Genomic DNA, 19,875 nt, shown 5'->3' with positions numbered 1-19,875 from the left:
GAGCATCGATTTGGGAACATACCATACCTGAGGAGAACATTTTTGGCGGTAACCCCTCCCCTCCATCCCAGTGCACATGTCATTAACAGTTTCCGCCTATTCCCTCAGTTTTTCTTCGACCACCATAGTGCAAGCCTCATTGGGAACCTCATCTCTAGTAGACTATGTGGTTATTTCCTGAGCTGCCGTTGGTTATTTCATTAGCTACAGAGTTGCAAGGCAAGAGCAGTTAAAGCAGTGGCGGCTGTTCTAGTCTAGCCAGAATGATAGATTTTCGGCAGCAGCAGTGGGAGAACTGAGGCGGGGGATGAGTGAGTCAACTCAGCGTGGACTAAAAGTCAACTCAATGTTGATCCTAATCCATATCACAGTTGATTATTATTATGTCGTGTGGGAGTACCCCCTACATAAACAGCTGTCAAGTTGATTATTACCCCAACGTTGACTATCGTTTTGTCCGAACGCAGCCAAAGACTAACAAGTTTTGAAGAGTTAGCAAGGGTTGCAGGTATACATAAGGTGGAGGGGGAAGGAAGAATTGGGAACAGTGAGGTCAAAAGGAAATTAAATGCAGAAAGTACTGACAGTTATATTATTAACAGTGGCCATTCAGAGAGACACAAACAGAGACTTTATTAGAAACGTTGTCTGACTTGTATGTTTTTATATATATATTTAACTTTTTTAACTGCTTTGTTAAATAGAGTTTAATAAAGATTTTTTTAAAAAACAAAACAAAACAGTGGCCATTCACAAAAGAGTTGCTGCTGATAACATAAACATCCTGGTACTAGGTAAGCCACTTAACACATGTAGTGTGATTTTAAAAAACCACAATAATGATTCAAGAATTGAACCTCTTGTTGAATTATAATTCAGTCTCTCAATCTAATCTCCTTTTGAAGTTTTTCTGGGCCCAGCACGGCCACTTTAAGATTAGTGACAGAGTGTCCTGGGAGGCTGAAGTCTTCTCCCACAGGTTTTTTAAGATTGTTGTTTCTGATGTTAGATATGTTTCCATTTATTCTCTTCTGTGGAGACTGGCCTGTTTGTCCTCTGTAGTAAAATGCAATAGGGCATTCCTGGCAAGTGATGGCATATATTTATTTATTTATTACATTTTTATACCGCCCAATAGCTGAAGCTCTCTGGGCGGTTCACAAAAATTAAAACCATAATAAAACTACCAACAGGTAGTTTAAAAACACAAATACAAAATACAGTATCAAAAGCACAACCAGGATAAAACCACACAGCAAAATTGATATAAGATTAAAATACAGAGTTAGAACAGTAAAATTTAAATTTACGGTAAGTTAAAATTAAGTGTTAAAATACTGAGAGAATAAAAAGGTCTTCAGCTGGTGACAAAAAGAGTACAGTGTAGGCACCAGGCGGACCTCTCTGGGGAGCTCATTCCACAGCCGGGGTGCCACAGTGGAGAGACTTCCACATTGGAAGACACGAAAGTGTATGAACCTCTGATGTTGTGGATGACATAATTAAGTTCTGTAATAGTGTTGTCCCAGTAGATATGGAGACAGAGTTGGCATCTAGATCAGTCATGGGGAGTCTGGTTTCTGTATCGCTATCTCTGTTACATGATCTTTTGGTAGCCAGTAGCTATTATAGTTAAGTTTGCTTTAGCTCTTGCATACTAATTGTTGTTGTTGTTGTTGTTGTTGTTGTTGTTATTGTTGTCTCTTTCTCGCTCATGGTGGTTTTTCTAGATGGACTTGACTGGCATTGCCAAGTCATGCTGACTTTTACAGATTCAGGAATTTCCTGACAATTGAGCATGTTTTAGTTATGACTGCTTTCCAGATGGTGGTGCGGATGTGTTTTGGTAGGCCCAGTTTCTGAAGGTTTTCTGTAGATTTTTGATGTGATGCCAGTGACTGATGTGACTCATAGAATAATAGTGACCTTTTCCTGTTTCCATAGTTCTTTGACTTCCATGGCCAGTGGTGTATATTTTTCTCATTATTATTATTATTATTATTATTATTATTATTATTTCATGTTAGCCAGGGCTAGCCCAGGACGTTTTTCTGCCTGAGGCAAAGGATGAATTAACACTCCACATCAGCAGCTCTATTCCATGTATGCAAGCTGAGTGGACTGGTAGCATCTTACTTCAACACTGGTGACTGGATAGCATCTTCCACTGCATCTGAAGAAGCAGGCTATTTTAGAGAGCCCAGGACAGGCTGTGTGACATGTATAGCTCTGTCCTCCAACAGAGGGAAATGGCCAAGGGTCTTGGGAGGGACAGCTAGGGGCTGCCCCTACTCTCCCAATATCTGCCACTTCAGGTAGTTGTCTTACTGTGCCTGATAGTAGGGCCCTGGGGTTAGTGCTTCTAAATTGGAGCTGATCCATATGTTGAAGTCCCTTTATTGAAGGCTTTCTCCATGAACTGAATACTTTTTTTTTTTTAGATAACTAATTTTTGGGTAGTTTTTCCATATTAAAACCCATCTGCTTGGACTTGATCAAATGTTATTTTATAGCGAAATATTTGTACAAATTCCTTAAGTAAACATACAAGTCTCAAAAATATCTCTCAAGCTTATTCATAAATAGAATGATATTTATCTGCATATAAATTGATCTTAAGCACCTCTTGTCCTACTTGGATTCCAGTTGTTACATCTGTCAGTTCTTATTGCACTTGTTAATGGTTCTATTCATATGGCAAACCAAGCCAACTCCTGAAGAGCCTAAAATAATCTGATATTTTGTACCTTTTCTGTTACAGAGACACTATTTAATGTTAGCATTTGTATTCAGAACTGGTTGCATTCAAATATTATGAAGTTCAGTCTGTACTTGGAAAAAAATGACTATAGAATCAAGAATAATGCATTCAAGAGGCAGCTGGACAACCATCTGTCAGGGATGCTTTAGGGTGGATTCCTGCACTGAGCAGGGGGTTGGACACGATGGTCTTGTAGGCCCCTTCCAACTCTGCTATTCCATGATGCTATGAATAATAATTTCAGTTTCCTTGTTCCAATTTTTTTTTGCAGTGTTATCCTAAAAATATGTCTGCAACTATGAGAACTTGCATCTTGCCTTTCAAAAATTAAATTCTGAATTTTTGAGGTTGTAACAAGTCTGCAGGTTAAACAAAATGCCCCACGGACTGCATATTTTTTTGCTGTTTAGTTTTCCTCTCTTCCAGTTTAGTGCAAGCTGTCACAGAGATGTTACACCAAATGTACTAGCCTACAATACCAAATGTCTGTATTTTGTCTGGTTTTAGAGATTTTATGTAGAAGTTTGTAGTTCAACTGCAGCTTTTGAAGCTCAGCTAAAAACTTTTCTTTTTCCTAAAGCTTTTAAAACTTGATTTTGTTCTGACTTTATACTGTTAGTTTTACCCTACCCTGTGCCTGTTTACCCTACCCTGTGCCTGTTTACCCTACCCTGTGCCTGTTTACCCTACCCAGTGCCTGTTTACCCTACCCTGTGCCTGTTTACCCTACCCAGTGCCTGTTTACCCTACCCAGTGCCTGTTTACCCTACCCTGTGCCTGTTTACCCTACCCAGTGCCTGTTTACCCTACCCAGTGCCTGTTTACCCTACCCTGTGCCTGTTTACCCTACCCAGTGCCTGTTTGCATTCTCTTCCCCTCCTTATTGTTTTATTATGATTTTATTAGAATGTAAGCCTATGCGGCAGGGTCTTGCTATTTACTGTTTTACTCTGTACAGCACCATGTACATTGATGGGGCTATATAAATAATAATAATAATAATAATAATAATATCCCTCACTCTTGCGAGTTGGAAGCTTCTATGGGCTTTCAGCTTGCAACTTGTATGTTCATAGGATTGACTGGCATGTCTATCTTTTTTGTACCATTTTAGTGGCTAAAAGGAATGCAATATCGCTGGAAAACACTCCTGTGACTTGCTTGAGTTAATGGGTGCTGTTGTAGTAAGAGTTAAAAGTGAGCATTAACAGTCCGTTCTTGTTTAGACCCCAGCCGTGTATGCTTTATTTAAATAGGTGCAAATGCCTTCCAGATGGTTATAAAAGCATTTATAGGTAATAGCTTAGCCAATCAAAGGGCATGATTGGGCAGTGATGTCATAGTGATATTCAATATTCTTCCACAGCGCAGTAGACAAACCTCTCTGCAGCTGACTTATCCACATGTTTTCTACCATAGTTGTCTGTTTGGCTCCTCTTTGATCTAAAGGTTTCTTTTTAGTTTTATGCTGGTAAGCATCCTCTCTTGACAGCCCCCTTTGCTTTTGTCCACCATTATCTGCTGAAGTTCAGAAACCAGAGCATTACTTCAAACATTAGATTTAAGGAGTAGCCCAGTCAGAAGAGATTCTTGAGGCATGCAGTTCTGGCATAATCATTCAAAGATGTTTGAGCTGGGGATAGAGAGAGGGCTGGACTGAGGTGTATGAAAAGGAAGCTGTGGGGGTTGGCCTCTGGTCACTGGTAAATAAGTGAAGTCAGGTGCCAGAGAGTCTAGACACAGTGATTTTAGTCCTGGGCTGTGGTATCTGATACTCAATATGGGACTTGTCTGATTGAAAACTACTGCCTCTTCATTGCACGCGCTGTAGCCCTTTTACTACTTTCCTGCTAAATGAGGAAAATATGACAATGGACATAGTAAAAGCAGAACAAATTTAATTTTAATATTTCCTATTTGGTAGCAATTACACTCCCCTTTGAAGTGGCACGAGTAGCAATCAAATTAAATGAAGACATAATGGGAAACATGGAGCTCATACCAAAGGATTATTCTAAAAACTTGCACTAATTTTGATAAAACTACAGGACTTCTCCAGCTTCCTACAGGAATTATTATTATTATTATTATTATTTATTTATATAGCACCATCAATGTACATGGTGCTGTACAGAGAAAAACAGTAAATAGCAAGACTCTGCCGCATAGGCTTACAATCTAATAAATGCAGCTCAGTGCTGCTAAGATACTTTGACTTCATTTAATTTCCTTCTTAATGAAGAGAGAATAATTTTAACTTCTAGATGAGCAAAGATCATTTTAAGACTGTGTGTGTGTGTGTGTTTGTGTTTGTGTGTGTTTCAATTAAGTGTTTGGGTGAATAATACTTTGGGCAATTCCTGCTTCGTAGCATGTTTATTTAGAAAATGTATAACCTGTCATTCAATCAAATGACTCTCAAGACAGCTTGCAATAGAAAATAATGAAGATACTGATGATAATAGATACACCAGGCCATATAACTTGGCTGCCCTTAGTTCCCTGGTGGATGGCAGAGGCCAGGGTATGCTTCCTTCAGATGTGCAGTCCCAGAGCAACCAGCATTTGGAGCTGAGTGTTCTTTCTGGCATGGAAGGGAAAAGCAAGTTTCCTGCAGCTGCTGCTCCTTTTCCCAATGGTCTCCTCATTGCCATTATGGTTTTTCCTAGGAGGCCAACTGTGCAACCTCTCAGTAGTCCTTGGTCCCATGCTTGACATAAAAACTAGCAGGAGGACAGACAAAAGGAAATACTTCACCCTGCACATGGTTAAACTATGGAATTTGCTAACACAGAATCTGGCTTTAAATGGAGATTAGACGAATTTATGGAGGATAAGGTTATCAAAGACTATTAGTCATGATGGCTGTGTGCTACCTTTAAATACCAGTTTGTGGGTTTCCCCAAGGCATCTGGTTGGCCACTGGGAAACAGGATACTGGACTAGATTGGCCTGATCCAGCAAGACAGCCTTTATCACAGGATTTACTTGCTATGATTAATTCTCCCTAGTTGTATTAATTAATTTAGGCATGTGATAGTAGTTGGTAATGATATCTTATTTATTGTGAATAGTGCAATCAGTGTGCATATGGTGCTTTACAGAGAAACATGAGCAAAAAAACCAGGTTCCTGCTCCAATTAGCTTACAGTCTAAAATAGCCTCCCCCGAACCTGATGCCCTCCATATGTGTTAGACTTCAACTCCCATCAGGTCCAGCAACATGGCCAATGGTCAAGAATGCTGGGAATTGTAGTCCAAAACATTTGGAGAGCACCAGGTGGAAGAAGGCTGGTCTAAATGCGGACCGAAGGGGGAGACAACAGAGGCAGGAGGAATATGTTGGGGTAATGGGTGGCAAATAGCAGAAATTTAGTTACATGTACTTAAGCTTAGTTTCATTAGGGGTAAAAGCTAAGGATCAGGTATACTTTTTTGTGAATGCCATTAGATCTGGCCATATCTTGGGAGGCACCAGTGGCCTCAGTGGCACAAATCACTCTCCACTAGCTTAGGCTAATGCTCCAGCTAGGGCTTCTTCTAGCAGACATAGCCTAGCCAGTTATCCATTTTTAATAACATCCATTTTGGACTATTGCATATGTTATACATGGGACTACTCTTGAAGATATTTTGAGAACTGCAGTGGCTACCTATTTGCTACCGGGCCAGGTTAAACTTCTTGTACTAGTGTACAAAGCTTGGGACCAGGATACCTGAGAGAAAACCTTCTCCCTTATCAACCTGCCCAGTCACTGGGGTCATCCAAGGGCATGCTCCTGGTGGTTCTACATAGACCTGTCCTCAAATTGGAGTCCAGCAGGGGAAGAGCCTTCAGTGTGGTGCCCCCCCCATGAAATTTGCTGCCTCTGGAGGTCAGGCAGGCACCAACTTTGTATTCTTTCCGTTGCCTCCCAAAAACATTGTTGTCCCGAGAAGCCTTACCTTAATGACCAGATGCGATTTATTTTGTACTTCGTTTCTTTTAAAAATGTACTTTTAATGTGTTTTTATTCAGTTTTTATTCTATTTTATTTTGTCCACTGCTCTGAAATTCTGAATGGGGAGCGGTATATAAATATTGTAAATAAATAAATAAATAAATAAAATATAGAATACAGCAGTTTGATTATGAACTGCAACTGAGCATTTTGCCTGTCTTGAAACATAGTCACTGGCTCCCAGTCCATTTCTGGGCCCAATACGAGATGTTGGTTTTAACTTTCACTGTTGGCTTAGCCCTTGTTGTCAATAGGCGGGTATAACATTTTAAAAACATAACAAACAACTGCAGACCAGGATATCTCAAGGACCACCTCTTTCCACATTAACCTGGTCAGGTATGAAGATTATCACCTGAGGCCCTTCTGTGAGATGAAGGAGTGATCCATGATATGATCTTTTCTTTTCTGCTGTCTCTGGAAATGGCTCCTAGGGAAAGCTCTACCCTTGTGACACCGGGCAAAGATGTTTATGATGATTAAATTGATGGGTTTGTCTGGATTTTGGAATAATTTTCTGCTATTATATTGTATTAATTTTATTGCTACTGTATCATCTCAAGATTTTATGAACTGCTTTGGGAGGTTCTGAAAAGCTCTCTCTGTTTTAGTTTATTTACAGCGTTGGGCCCTTTAGCCAACAAATTTCCCACAGCAGCTTAGAAAGTTCCTGCCCTCGGACTTACACTTTAAATTTAAGACATGATACACAAGGAATAAGAGATAGGGAGGGAGAGAATTATGGTTGGTTTTTTTTAAAAAAAATAAAATAAAGAGAAGGTGATGATGACAGTTTACTTCTGGGAGGAGGGTCCAGCTCCTGTTTGCAGCAGCAGGTAGGGAAGGCAATGGTGTGTGTGTGTGTGTGTGTGTGTGTGTGTGTGTGTGTAATATATATTTGTGCTTATGGCCTCATACAAGAAATGGGTTTTCTGGAGTCTTTGCTCTGTGATTCATTTACTGTCTCCCATCCTCGCCTAAAAGTTGTTTAAGAACATTATCCACAAAGTGTTTCTTTAACTTGCATTTCATTTGTAGCCTAGGTTGTTTCACCAAGGTCCACCGCAATAGCTGAGCAATGCTTGGGGCAAAAACATTGATATAATGGTCCCGTTCGGACAACACGCTAAACCATGCTACTTAACCACAAAGTGGTTAACAGAATGCATTATGCATTCCATTAACCATTTTGTGGTTAAGCAGCATGGTTTAGCTGCTTCCCCTGCTGGACTCCAATGTCTGAACAGGGCCAATGTGGCTTTAGGTCTGTGGATTCCAGATAAAACTGGCGTGGGGAAGTTGTGGCTCTCTGGCTGTATACACCCTTTGGTGTCATTCTACTCTCCTGACTGCCCCTCTGGGAATCAGTCACCGTTCATAGGAATGTGTGTAAGGGGAGAGGAGGTAGGGAAAGAAGCAGAAGCAGCAGCAGAAGTTCTTTATTGTGTCTTAGCAAATTGCCATTATACATAAAGAGGTAGGGAAAGAAAGTTATGAGTGCTTTAAACTTGGCCCACTTTTGGCTCTGGTTCTGGCCACCTTTCACTGTAGCCCCCAATTGTTTTTTTCCTATGGGTCAACAGTCCTTCATAAGAAAAATATTCTAGATTCCTTTTGAAGAGAGATGCTCTTTAGTGCTTCTCCCAAATATATTGCCATTCTTTTGGAAAATCTCATTCGTTTCAATTTCATATGTTGATAGTTAATGAAAATGCTGTTCGAGTGTCCTGATGAACGTGTTGACCTGGAGCTCATTTCCTTCTGCATTAACTTAGCTGCTAACAAGAGGAACGTACAACTCATTTGTGAAGGTGAGGATTGAACAGATGCTTGGTGTACTAACATAACGAATGAGAACTGTCTCTAGAAAGAATTGGGATTTGAGTGTGTAAAAAGCACTATGAGTCCACCTGTAATCATCTGTTTCTTTGCTAACACAATTCTTTCCAGTTTAAATAATACAATGAGTCTTTTCATGTGTGGGAATTGTATATATCTGTTATCTGGGACAATTATTTTACCCAGCTTCTCAAATGATCTTCTGTATCTGTGATTAAACAGAGTGAGTGAGTAACTAACTAACCCTCATGGGTTGAGAGGTACAGGAATGAAAATGGGTAAAAAGAGAGAGGCCATTCCTCAGATTTTCTTCCTGCTCCTCTGCCCACCCCACCCACATCCCTTCTGATTTTTAATTTGGCCACTTGTAAAGATTTTTTAAAAAAATGTAATGTGAAAATGTAGGTAATGCATTTTGGTGATTTGTACATCTAAATATATAAATTGCAATTTAATTCCTCATTAGATTTTTTTTAGTAATATGGTGAGTCGGTATACTTTGAATTTTATATTTAGAATTTTAATAATAAGGACTGGAAAAATAGCAGGCACCTCATCCCTCTGGCACTGAAAAGACATATGCTGGTGAAAACAATAATTTAGTCTAATAAATGTCTTTTATTTATCCGTGCTCCCTTAGAAAAATCTCTCTTGTTTAATTTTGCAAAAAGAGTTTGTATTTATTAATTAATTTATTAATCTTGTATAAAGGCTTGATATAACAAAATCTAAGCAGTTTATGTCAACATGTTAGAAAGAACTATTAAAATATTGAGTTAATAAACAGTTATAACCAGAACAAAGTTAAATAAGTAACAGAAATAATAAAAACAGTTTAAAAATGAGAAAAAGATAATGAGGGTTAAGGGCAGAATGCTGTGATGTCTGGGAGAGCATCCCAGGGGTGAAGGATTTTTCGGATCTCCTCTCCTGAACCTGTAGATGTGGCTACAATTTTGGGAGGCAAACTTCCAAGATCCAGTCCCTCCCAGCTGCCCCGGAAAGAACTGCAGCACCTGCTTTCTGAGGTTGCAAAAGCAGCCTCAGATAGATAATAACAGCCTCAGCACAAAAAGGGGGCATTCTGGTGGGCGGGAAGAGAAGAAATCCTATACCCTCTCCACCTCACCCGCCCTACCCCCATTCCCAGCAGTGCGACTCCTTTAAATGGGCTCAGAGGCCCAACTACAGGAAAATACTTTTTTTTTAAAAAAAGATAGAGAGGTAAAATTTGGCTCTATTTGATACTCAGAAGCCGCCAAGGTTGGACGCTTGTTTCTAATGGGCAGCAACTCAATAGGTTTACGCCCTAAATTAGAAAAAAAAATACTATGAAAATTACAAAACAGCCCACAGAGTTTTTACTTATAGCAAATTTTTACCAAGCACTGTGAATCATTAACAGTATAAATGGATTGGGTTCCCTCTTTGTTAAAATGCAAAACATAATCATTCATACATTTCCCCTCCATTTTTGGTTTGTGATGTTTCTTTTCAGGAAATGGGCTGAAAATGCTGATGAAGAGAGCACTGAAATTCAAGGACCCATTATTGATGAAGATGATTAGGAACATCTCTCAGCATGATGGGCCAACCAAAACTTTGTTTATTGTAAGCATTTACACTTCTCATTAACTTCCATCCTTTCATGAGGCAGGGGCTTGTTCTAGGCAGGTGAAATGGGATAGTGACCATGTTCAGATGTTCAACAGCAGTTCATGGAGTAATTAATTGCACTGTCGCAAGCTGCTTCTGGTTTCCAGCAATAACCTACAAATGCGGCATTCATAAGTTGTTTCTGTGATCTCTAAACCCAGGTTAAACAACCCCAAGTTAACCCATCATTTGTTTTTGGGTTAACTTGGAGTTGTTTAACCCACAAACAACCCCAAGTGCCCAGGTTCGGATGTCATGGAAACAACCTATGATTGTGGCGTTTTTAAGTTGTTGCTGGAAACTGGAAGTGGCTCTTGTTCAGTGCAATCCCTGCAGTTTGTGAGCTAATTAAACCATAAGTTTCTGTTAAATACCGCCATTATGTCTGAACAGGATTAATCAGTGAAGTAACTTCCATGTTGCATACAGCACTTGATCTTTTTTTGTACACTAATTTGCAAATGCCTTCACGTCATATGACTTAATTCTTTTGGAGTTCCATAGGGTTCTGGAATTCAGGGACTTTATACTGTTAGTCCTTTCACTTTTTCAGTTCATAACTATTGCATGTCAATAACTTTGCAAAACATAGTCACTGCTATCCTAGCTTTGCCTGTTTGCATCACTTGGTTAAGTGTACAGTCTATAAAAATGTTCTTAACGTAATAAATGGCAAACACCTTGAAGGTGTCTTCTGAAGAGTTAGGCTATCATCTGTTGGTAAGATTAGTCTTTGTTGAGATGGATCTTTAATTTTAAAAAATTGTGGGTGCTTCAAAATATCTGAATTGTGAACTGAGAAGTCCCTGGTTCAGTTTTCAGCTTTGTCACAAACTTACTAGGTGGTAATAGGGAAGCCATTATCTTTCAGTCTCAGCATTCCCATAAAAAGAATAATAATAGGCCTGCTTCACAAAGTTGTTTTGTTAATGGATTTGAAGTGTCTTGAACATGCATTTCTAATGTATTTTTAAAAGTATAGTTAGCATTTCATATAAATACTTTTATAGCTTTTAAGTACATTTTTCAATGAGCTGTGTGAGTTTAGCACCAAAAACACTTTCATTTAAGCTAACTCAGGATGAACAATTAAGGGTCTCAATTGCCAAAGTGCACTCCTGTTGTATTGGATAAACAACGAACTGAATAGTGAACAGCAATTATCACCATTAATTTATTAAAATACCCTGCTTTCCTTTCAACTAGGAATTCAAAAGTGACTAGCAGCATCAAATACAAAAGTAATCAAAACAACCTAGCACTAAAAAAAAAATCCCCTTATCGTCAGTAGTAAGAAATTTTCAGAGGCTCAGAATCCCCAAAGGCTTTCTGAAAGGTCTAAGAAAGGTCTTTGAAAAGGGGGGAAAGATCTTAGAATGGGTGGGTGGGTAAATAACCTTAAAGACTGCTGTAAATCACTAATGGTTTAAGTTCAGTTTATTAATGAGCTAGGCAGAAAAGTGGGGTGGATTCAGACAATGTTAATAGAATTGCTCTCATTGATTTCCCCCACTGTCTTGTCTTTTATATGTATGCAGTATATTTGCTAAACAAGTTTGTTCGTTTAGGATTATGTTGGTGACCTAGCTGCCCAGATATCCAATGATGAAGAAGAGGAATTTGTTATAGAATGCTTAGGAACACTGGCCAATTTGACTTTGCCTGATTTGGATTGGGAGCTTGTGCTGAAAGAATACAAAATGGTACCATACCTCAAAGATAAATTAAAGCCAGGTCTGTATTATGAATAACTACTCTCTCTCTCTCTCTCTCTCTCTCTCTCATTTATTTTATTAAAACATTTGTATCCTGCCCCTATATCACTAGGTTCTCAGGGCAGCATATAGATAAAATCATACAAACAGTATAAAACAATAAATATACACAGCTTAAAAACAAATTAAATCATTAATGAAGCTAAAACCAGTATATCATTTAAAACCAATAGAAACAATTAAAACGAAGTGCAGCCTTGGTGAGTTTAGCCATCAAAGGCTTTGTTAGAAAGCTATGTTTTAGCTTGGTACTGAAATGAGGTCAGTGCCGGCGCCAGTTGGGCCTCCAAGGGGAGGGCATTCCATAGCTAGGGTGCCACAACAGAGAAAGCCTTCTCCCATGTCACACCATAGTGTATGTTTTGTGTTGGTGGGACGTGGAGGAGGGATCCTCCAACAGATCTCAGGTCTCGTGCAGGCATATATAAGGAGAGACACTCTGTTTAGTATCAAGGTCCCAAGCCATTTAGGGCTTTAAATTTTATTAGCAATACCTTGAATTCCAACTGGAAGCATATAGGCAGCCAGTGCAATTCCTTTAAGACCAGTGTTATATGGTCTTTGTGAAATGCACTAGCTGCAACTTCCAAGTTACCTTCAAGGGCAGCCCCATGTAGAATGCATTGCAGTAGTCTAATCAGGAAGTTATCAGCACATGTACTACTGTGGCTAGGTTGTCCCTGTCCGGGAAAGGCCATAGCTGGTGGATCAGCCAAAGCTGACCCCAAGTACTCCAGGCCATGAAGTCTACCTGGGCCTTCAGTGACAAAGATGAATCTAGGAGTACTCCCAGGCTACACACCTGCTCCTTCAGAGGGAGTGCAACCCCATCCAGGTTAGACCACTTACCCAGTTCCCAGACTCAGGAACCATCAATCCACAGAGCTTCTGTCTTATCAGGATTCATCTTCAATTTATTGGCCCTCATCCAGCCCATTACAGCCTTCAGGCACTGGTCCAGCACCTTCACTGCCCCAGCTGACTCTGATGACAAGGAGAAATAGAGCTGAGTATCATCAGCATACTGATGGCACCCAACTCCAAACAGTTTTTGCAGAACTTTGGTCATACTTGCTCTGAGACCTACACCACCTGCACTTTAGCCGTCGTCCAGCGTGTTTCATTGCCTGTAGAACATCTGTAAACCAAGGTGAATTACGGACTCCACAGCACCAGTGTGGGTGCTCAGGAGCAATTGTATCAATGGCCTTTCCCATCTCACCATTCCAATATGAGACCGAGGCCTCAACCGAATCGCCAGCCCTATCAGCAGGAAAATCCCCCAAAGCGTTCAGGAATCCTTCGGATTCCATAAGTCTCTGGTGGGGGGCCATCTTAATCGGTCCCCCAGCCCTGCCAGGGAGGCTCTGCTACCAGCAAACCAAATTTCACAAGGAAATTATCTGTCCATGACAACAGAGTTGTTGAAAGCCCCCCCAAAAAACAGATCATTCCCCATCCGACCAACAGTAAAAACCAGGTCTAGGGTATGTCCTGCTACATGTGTCTGGCAATGACGTACTGAGTGAGATAGCCTCATGGTTGTCATGGTAGCCATGAAGCCCCGAGCAGGCCCTGTCAGGACAGCCTTGGCATCAATATTGCAGTCCCCGAAAACAACAGTCCTGGAGTTCTCTAACACCACCTCTGAGACCACCCCAGCCAGCTCAGGCAGAGAGGCTACTGGGCGGGTGGTATAACAGCAGCATACCTGTTCAGTCTCTTTGGCCCAGAACAAGGTACAACCCTCAAAACTGGTACTAGGACAGATGGGTTTCCTTGTGAGAAAGATGGAATCCTTATGGATGATGGCAGCTCCTCCCCCCTGGCTCTCCAGTCTCAGCTGGTGCTGCATGGAGTACCCAAGTGGACAGAGCTGAGACATATCCACTCCTCCCAGCTCATCCACCGAGGTCTCAGTAATGCACACCACCCACAATCAAGTCATGAATAGTGATTGCTTTATTGTGGATTGACCTGGCATTCAGAAGCAGCACCAGCAAATCATTGGGTGGGCTGATAGGGCAACCTGGATCTTGAGATATGGGGGACAGACCAAAAGTTGGGACAGATTTCAAGTATCTTTCCTGCCTTTCCCTTACCTAACATGTCCAATCCCCAATCCCATATTTCCCTCTGCCTGAGATTAAACCAGTAGGGGTACCCCATTCCTCCCCCATCCCCTGGGATCAAAAGCCAGTACAATCAGACAGGTAAGCCAGGCCAGTAGGGGAGTGCAGCAGCAACCTAAAATTAGGCCTAGTATACCTCCTTCCTCAAGCAACATAACTCAATTATGCAATCACACAAGGCTGCCATCCAGGCTATGACCAGTCTCTCACCCTAGCCAATTGCCCCCACCCCTCAGCTCTCACCTAAGGGATGGTTGGATGTCAACCGCACCAGCTTATATATCCCCTTTCAAAGAGGGAGATTGCATATAACTATCAGGACTGTCCTGGCACAGTGAAAGATGTTCTCAGAGTTTTCCAGAAAAGAGATTTGTTTCTCTGTTAAATTTATAAGGTTCTGCAGAAGATGATCTTGTCTTGGAAGTGGTAATAATGATTGGAACTGTATCCATGGATGACTCCTGTGCTGCACTGCTAGCTAAATCTGGGATTATTCCAGCTCTTATTGAACTGCTAAATGGTACGTATCCCAGCAATATTGTGGGAATGCACACAATTCCCACTTCCACAAGTCCGTAAGCACTTAATATTAAAATGAAACCTACCTTGTGAATGCTTATTATAAGTTAAATTGTTTATTGTCTTCTGATTCTCATTCATACCAAATTTAGCAGCATGCTGAAAGCAAGGTTTTCAGTAGAACTTTAAGAAATTCGACTCACTACCTCCCCAAAAGATCTATCTATAGAAATTACTAAAGAATTTTATGAAGTAGAGCCATTTACTTCAACACAATATAATAATCTTTTTAATGGGAGGTCTAATAGCAGGATAGACTAAGGTTGGGGTGAGTATTCAAAGGGTTGGAGCTTGAAATGCAAACTCTGCCTGCTTCCTTGCTCAAATAGGCCAGTGATAATTCAAGTTGGGTCCAGCTTCCTTCAACCTGGGCTAACTAGAAGTCTGGCTTGGGACACCCAAGACAGGAAGGTCATGGTAGAGAGGTCAGACTAAATACGATCCCTGGGGAAGGTAATGGCAACCCACCCCAGTATTCTTGCCGTGAAAACTAAATGGATCAGTACAGCCAGAGATATGTCGGTATACCATCGGAAGATGGGACCCCCAGGTCTGAAGATGGTCAAAATGCTACTGGGAAGGAACAGAGGATAAATTCAACTAGCCCCAGATGTGATGACGCAGCTAGCTCAAAGCCGAAAGGACGGCTAGCGGCCGACGGTGCTGGTGGTGAACGACAAATCCGATGTTCTAAAGATCAACACACCATAGGAACCTGGAATGTAAGATCTATGAGCCAGGGCAAATTGGATGTGGTTATTGGTGAGATGTCAAGATTAAATATAGATATATTGGGTGTCAGTGAACTGAAATGGACTGGAATGGGCCACTTCACATCAGATCACCACCAGATCTACTACTGTGGACAAGAGGATCACAGAAGAAATGGAGTAGCCTTCATAATTAATAATAAAGTGGCTAAAGCAGTGCTTGGATACAATCCAAAAAATGATAGAATGATCTCAATTCGAATTCAGGGTAAGCCATTTAACATCACTGTGATCCAAATATATGCCCCAACCACAGATGCTGAAGAAGCAGAAGTAGATCAGTTCTATGAGGATCTGCAGCACCTACTGGATAATACACCAAAAAGAGATGTTATTTTCATTACAGGAGACTGGAATACCAAGGTGGGTAGTCAAATGACATCTGGAATTACAGGTAAGCATGGTCTAGGAGAACAAAATGAAGCGGGACATAGGCTGATAGAATTTTGCCAGGACAACTCACTGTGCATAACAAACACTCTCTTCCAACAACCTAAAAGATGGCTTTATACATGGACTTCACCAGACAGCCGACACCGAAATCAGATTGACTACATCCTTTGCAGCCAAAGGTGGCGGACATCTATACAGACTGTAAAAACAAGACCTGGAGCTGACTGTAGTTCAGATCACGAACTTCTTATTTCACAATTTAGAATCAAACTAAAGAGAATAGGGAAGACCCACAGATCAGTTAGATATGAGCTCACTAATATTCCTAATGAATATGCAGTGGAAGTGAAGAATAGATGTAATGGACTAGATTTAGTAGATAGGGTCCTGGAAGAACTATGGACAGAAGTTCGCAACATTGTCCAAGAGATGACAACAAAAAACGTCCCAAAGAAAAAGAAAACCAAGAAGGCAAGATGGCTGTCTGCTGAGACACTGGAAGTAGCTCAAGAAAGAAGGAAAGCAAAAGGCAACAGTGATAGGGGGAGATATGCCCAATTAAATGCAAAATTCCAGAGGTTAGCCAGAAGAGATAAGGAATTATTTTTAAACAAGCAATGCGCGGAAGTGGAAGAAGACAATAGAACCTCTTCCAGAAAATTAGAAACATCGGAGGTAAATTCCAGGCAAAAATGGGTATGATCAAAAACAAAGATGGCAAGGACCTAACAGAAACAGAAGAGATCAAGAAAATGTGGCAAGAATATACGGAAGATCTGTATAGGAAGGATAATATCAGGGATAGCTCAGACAGTGTGGTCAGTGAGTTAGAGCCAGACATCCTGAAGAGTGAAGTTGAATGGGCCTTAAGAAGCATTGCTAATAACAAGGCAGCAGGAGACGATGGTATCCCAGCTGAACTGTTTAAAATATTGCAAGATGATGCTGTCAAGGTGATGCATGCCATATGCCAGCAAATTTGGAAAACACAAGAATGGCCATCAGACTGGAAAAAATCAACTTATATCCCCATACCAAAAAAGGGAATCACTAAAGAATGTTCTAACTATCGGACAGTGGCACTTATTTCACATGCCAGCAAGGTAATGCTCAAGATCCTGCAAGGTAGACTCCAGCAATTCATGGAGCGAGAATTGCCAGATGTACAAACTGGGTTTAGAAAAGGCAGAGGAACTAGAGACCAAATTGCCAATATCCGCTGGATAATGGAGAAAGCCAGGGAGTTCCAGAAAAACATCTATTTCTGTTTTATTGCCTATTCTAAAGCCTTTGACTGTGTGGATCATAACAAACTGTGGCAAGTTCTTGGTGGTATGGGGATACCAAGTCATCTTGTCTGCCTCCTGAGGAATCTGTATAACAAACAAGTAGCAACGGTAAGAACAGACCACGGAACAACGGACTGGTTTAAGATTGGGAAAGGAGTACAGCAGGGTTGTATACTCTCACCTTACCTATTCAACTTGTATGCAGAACACATCATGCGACGTGCTGGGCTTGACGAATCCAAGGCTGGAGTTAAAATCGCAGGAAGAAACACTAACAATCTCAGATATGCAGATGACACCACTTTGATGGCTGAAAGCGAGGAGGAGCTGAGGAGCCTTATGACGAAGGTGAAAGAAGAAAGTGCAAAAGCTGGGTTGCAGTTAAACCTCAAAAAAACCAAGATTATGGCAACCAGCTTGATTGATAACTGGCAAATAGAGGGAGAAAATGTGGAGGCAGTGACAGACTTTGTATTTCTGGGCGCAAAGATTACTGCAGACGCTGACTGCAGCCAGGAAATCAGAAGACGTTTACTTCTTGGGAGGAGAGCAATGACAAATCTCGATAAAATAGTTAAGAGCAGAGACACCACACTGACAACAAAGGTCCGCATAGTTAAAGCAATGGTATTCCCTGTAGTAGCCTACGGCTGCGAGAGCTGGACCATAAGGAAAGCTGAGGGAAGGAAGATAGATGCTTTTGAACTGTGGTGTTGGAGGAAAATTCTGAGAGTGCCGTGGACTGCAAGAAGATCAAACCAGTCCATACTCCAGGAAATAAAGCCAGATTGCTCACTTGAGGGAATGGTATTAAAGGCAAAACTGAAGTACTTTGGCCACATAATGAGAAGACAGGATACCCTGGAGAAGAGGCTGATGCTAGGGAAAGTGGAAGGCAAAAGGAAGAGGGGCCAACCAAGGGCAAGATGGATGGATGATATTCGGGAGGTGACAGACCTGACCTTGGGGGAGCTAGGGGTGGCGACAGCTGACAGAAAGCTCTGGCGTGGGCTGGTCCATGAAGTCACGAAGAGTCGGAAATGACTGAACGAATAAACAACAACAACAAGCCAAATAGTCGTACTATGTAGGAGTGGGTAATAAGCTCCAGACGGCTCCTTTCCAAACAGAAGAGACCCAGGGCCTCCGTTTGGCTGAAAAATGACACCAAGAGAGCATCATTTGCATACAGATGTTGGAGGGTTTGTATTCCAGTCCTATGATCTCTGGCTGCAAATGGTGTCATTTATTTATTATTACATGTATTATTACAATGGCTGGTCATTGAATCTTCCTGGACAGGAAGGACTGTAAGGGGGATTCTTGTTCCAGTTGAGCAGCAAGGTCTTCCTGAGCTCTGGTCTGATCCTGTAGCCTTCATTGTTCTTTGGTCCTGACTTCTGGCTTTCTCCTTGAACCTGTTCTTGGTTTTCCTTTTGGTTCTGACTTACTCTCCAGTTCTGATTACTGGCTTTTCCCACAGCTCTTGGTTCACCTTAGAATGCTGCCCATGGCCCTACCTCACAGTAGAAGAGGAAGAGTTGGGAAGAGAGGATATTCAAACCATTCTCTGTACACCACTTTCCACAATTCTCTCCCCTCCCCAGCTGCTTTCACACTGTCTGGGGGGCATGTATGCACACACCCCATCTCTCACACATACAGCTCCAGAATGCCTACTTGGGGGCAAGTAGTTGGAATGTGGGAAATAGGCAGGGGAAAGATTAGGCACCCTTCCTCCAACCTGCCACTTTCCCCTATAAATTGCTCCCTTGTAATACTACTTTGCACAGGAAAAATCATGGCTAGACTTTCAAGACATAAGACGGGGGTGAAAAATATAGCTGTACCCTTAAAACAGGGACAGTCCTGCCTCCAAAGCACCACTTTCAGCCTTTTGTCCATCACCCTTCTTCAGGACTGAGTCCAGTAGCCTGTTATGCTTTAGGTAGAATTTTTAAAAAAATCCTGTGAAGGAGCCACCTCTTCTTTCAATCAGACCAGGGACACATTTCCTTTTTGCTGTACTGTTTGGATTTAGAGGTTGGTATTTTCACTCTGTTTTTTATGGCTGTGATAGAGAGCCAAGGATAATTCTTGAGGTTAAGAGGGTGGAGCATTCCACTCCCAGCCAACTGGAAGTGGAATACTCCCATCCTCCAAAATCTGATTGAGGTGAGAAATGTGGTATACTGTGTCCAAGATAATAAAAAGAAAATGAAATCACTCCTACAGATAAGTTTCAAAAACAGCAGACTTTCAAGAATCTTAGTTCATATGTACTTGTCACGAACTCACAATCAAAAGCCAGTTAGGACCCAATGTAGTAGCATGGCCAGGAAGTGGGGGTGTCCACTGGAGTATTATAAACCAGGACGGTGAACTGCCATGAGCTGGATCGAGCTTGTGGCCTCCTTTCCCCTGCCATGAATGTAAACTAATTTAAATTGTTCTCCTCTTTTATAAGTAACTATGGAAAGTGGAGGGTAGTTACCTCTGTGAGGTGGGGGTATCTTAAGAGACTTTCAGAAAACTACTATTTTGGACTTCAGTAAAAGGTGTCCTAGCTTAAAATTTGTGTGTTTATAGTACATATGTTCACATGAATGTATTGCCTTCGTGTTTTAAATGCTTCAACACAAGACTTTGAACTTTGACAGGGGATTTTTTTTCCTTTTGT

The 19,875-nt window shown here is 41.2% G+C and overlaps 1 protein-coding gene across 2 annotated transcripts in view; it reads left to right on the top strand.

The window, feature by feature from the left end:
* Window positions 1–19,875, top strand: part of KIFAP3 (kinesin associated protein 3) — a 112,157-nt gene that overhangs the window by 39,530 nt on the left and 52,752 nt on the right. For both annotated transcript variants that reach the window (XM_063133506.1, XM_063133498.1), the window contains exons 12-15: window positions 8,465–8,573; window positions 10,100–10,212; window positions 11,826–11,991; window positions 14,559–14,684. In XM_063133506.1, coding sequence (XP_062989576.1) covers window positions 8,465–8,573; window positions 10,100–10,212; window positions 11,826–11,991; window positions 14,559–14,684 — 514 coding nt within the window. The remainder of the gene's footprint in view (window positions 1–8,464; window positions 8,574–10,099; window positions 10,213–11,825; window positions 11,992–14,558; window positions 14,685–19,875) is intronic.

The sequence above is a fragment of the Elgaria multicarinata genome, chromosome 1 (assembly GCF_023053635.1).
Source record: "Elgaria multicarinata webbii isolate HBS135686 ecotype San Diego chromosome 1, rElgMul1.1.pri, whole genome shotgun sequence".
NCBI lineage: Eukaryota > Metazoa > Chordata > Lepidosauria > Squamata > Anguidae > Elgaria > Elgaria multicarinata.
The sequence above is the reverse complement of the archived record's forward strand: the minus strand, read 5'-3'. Positions and strand labels throughout refer to the sequence as shown.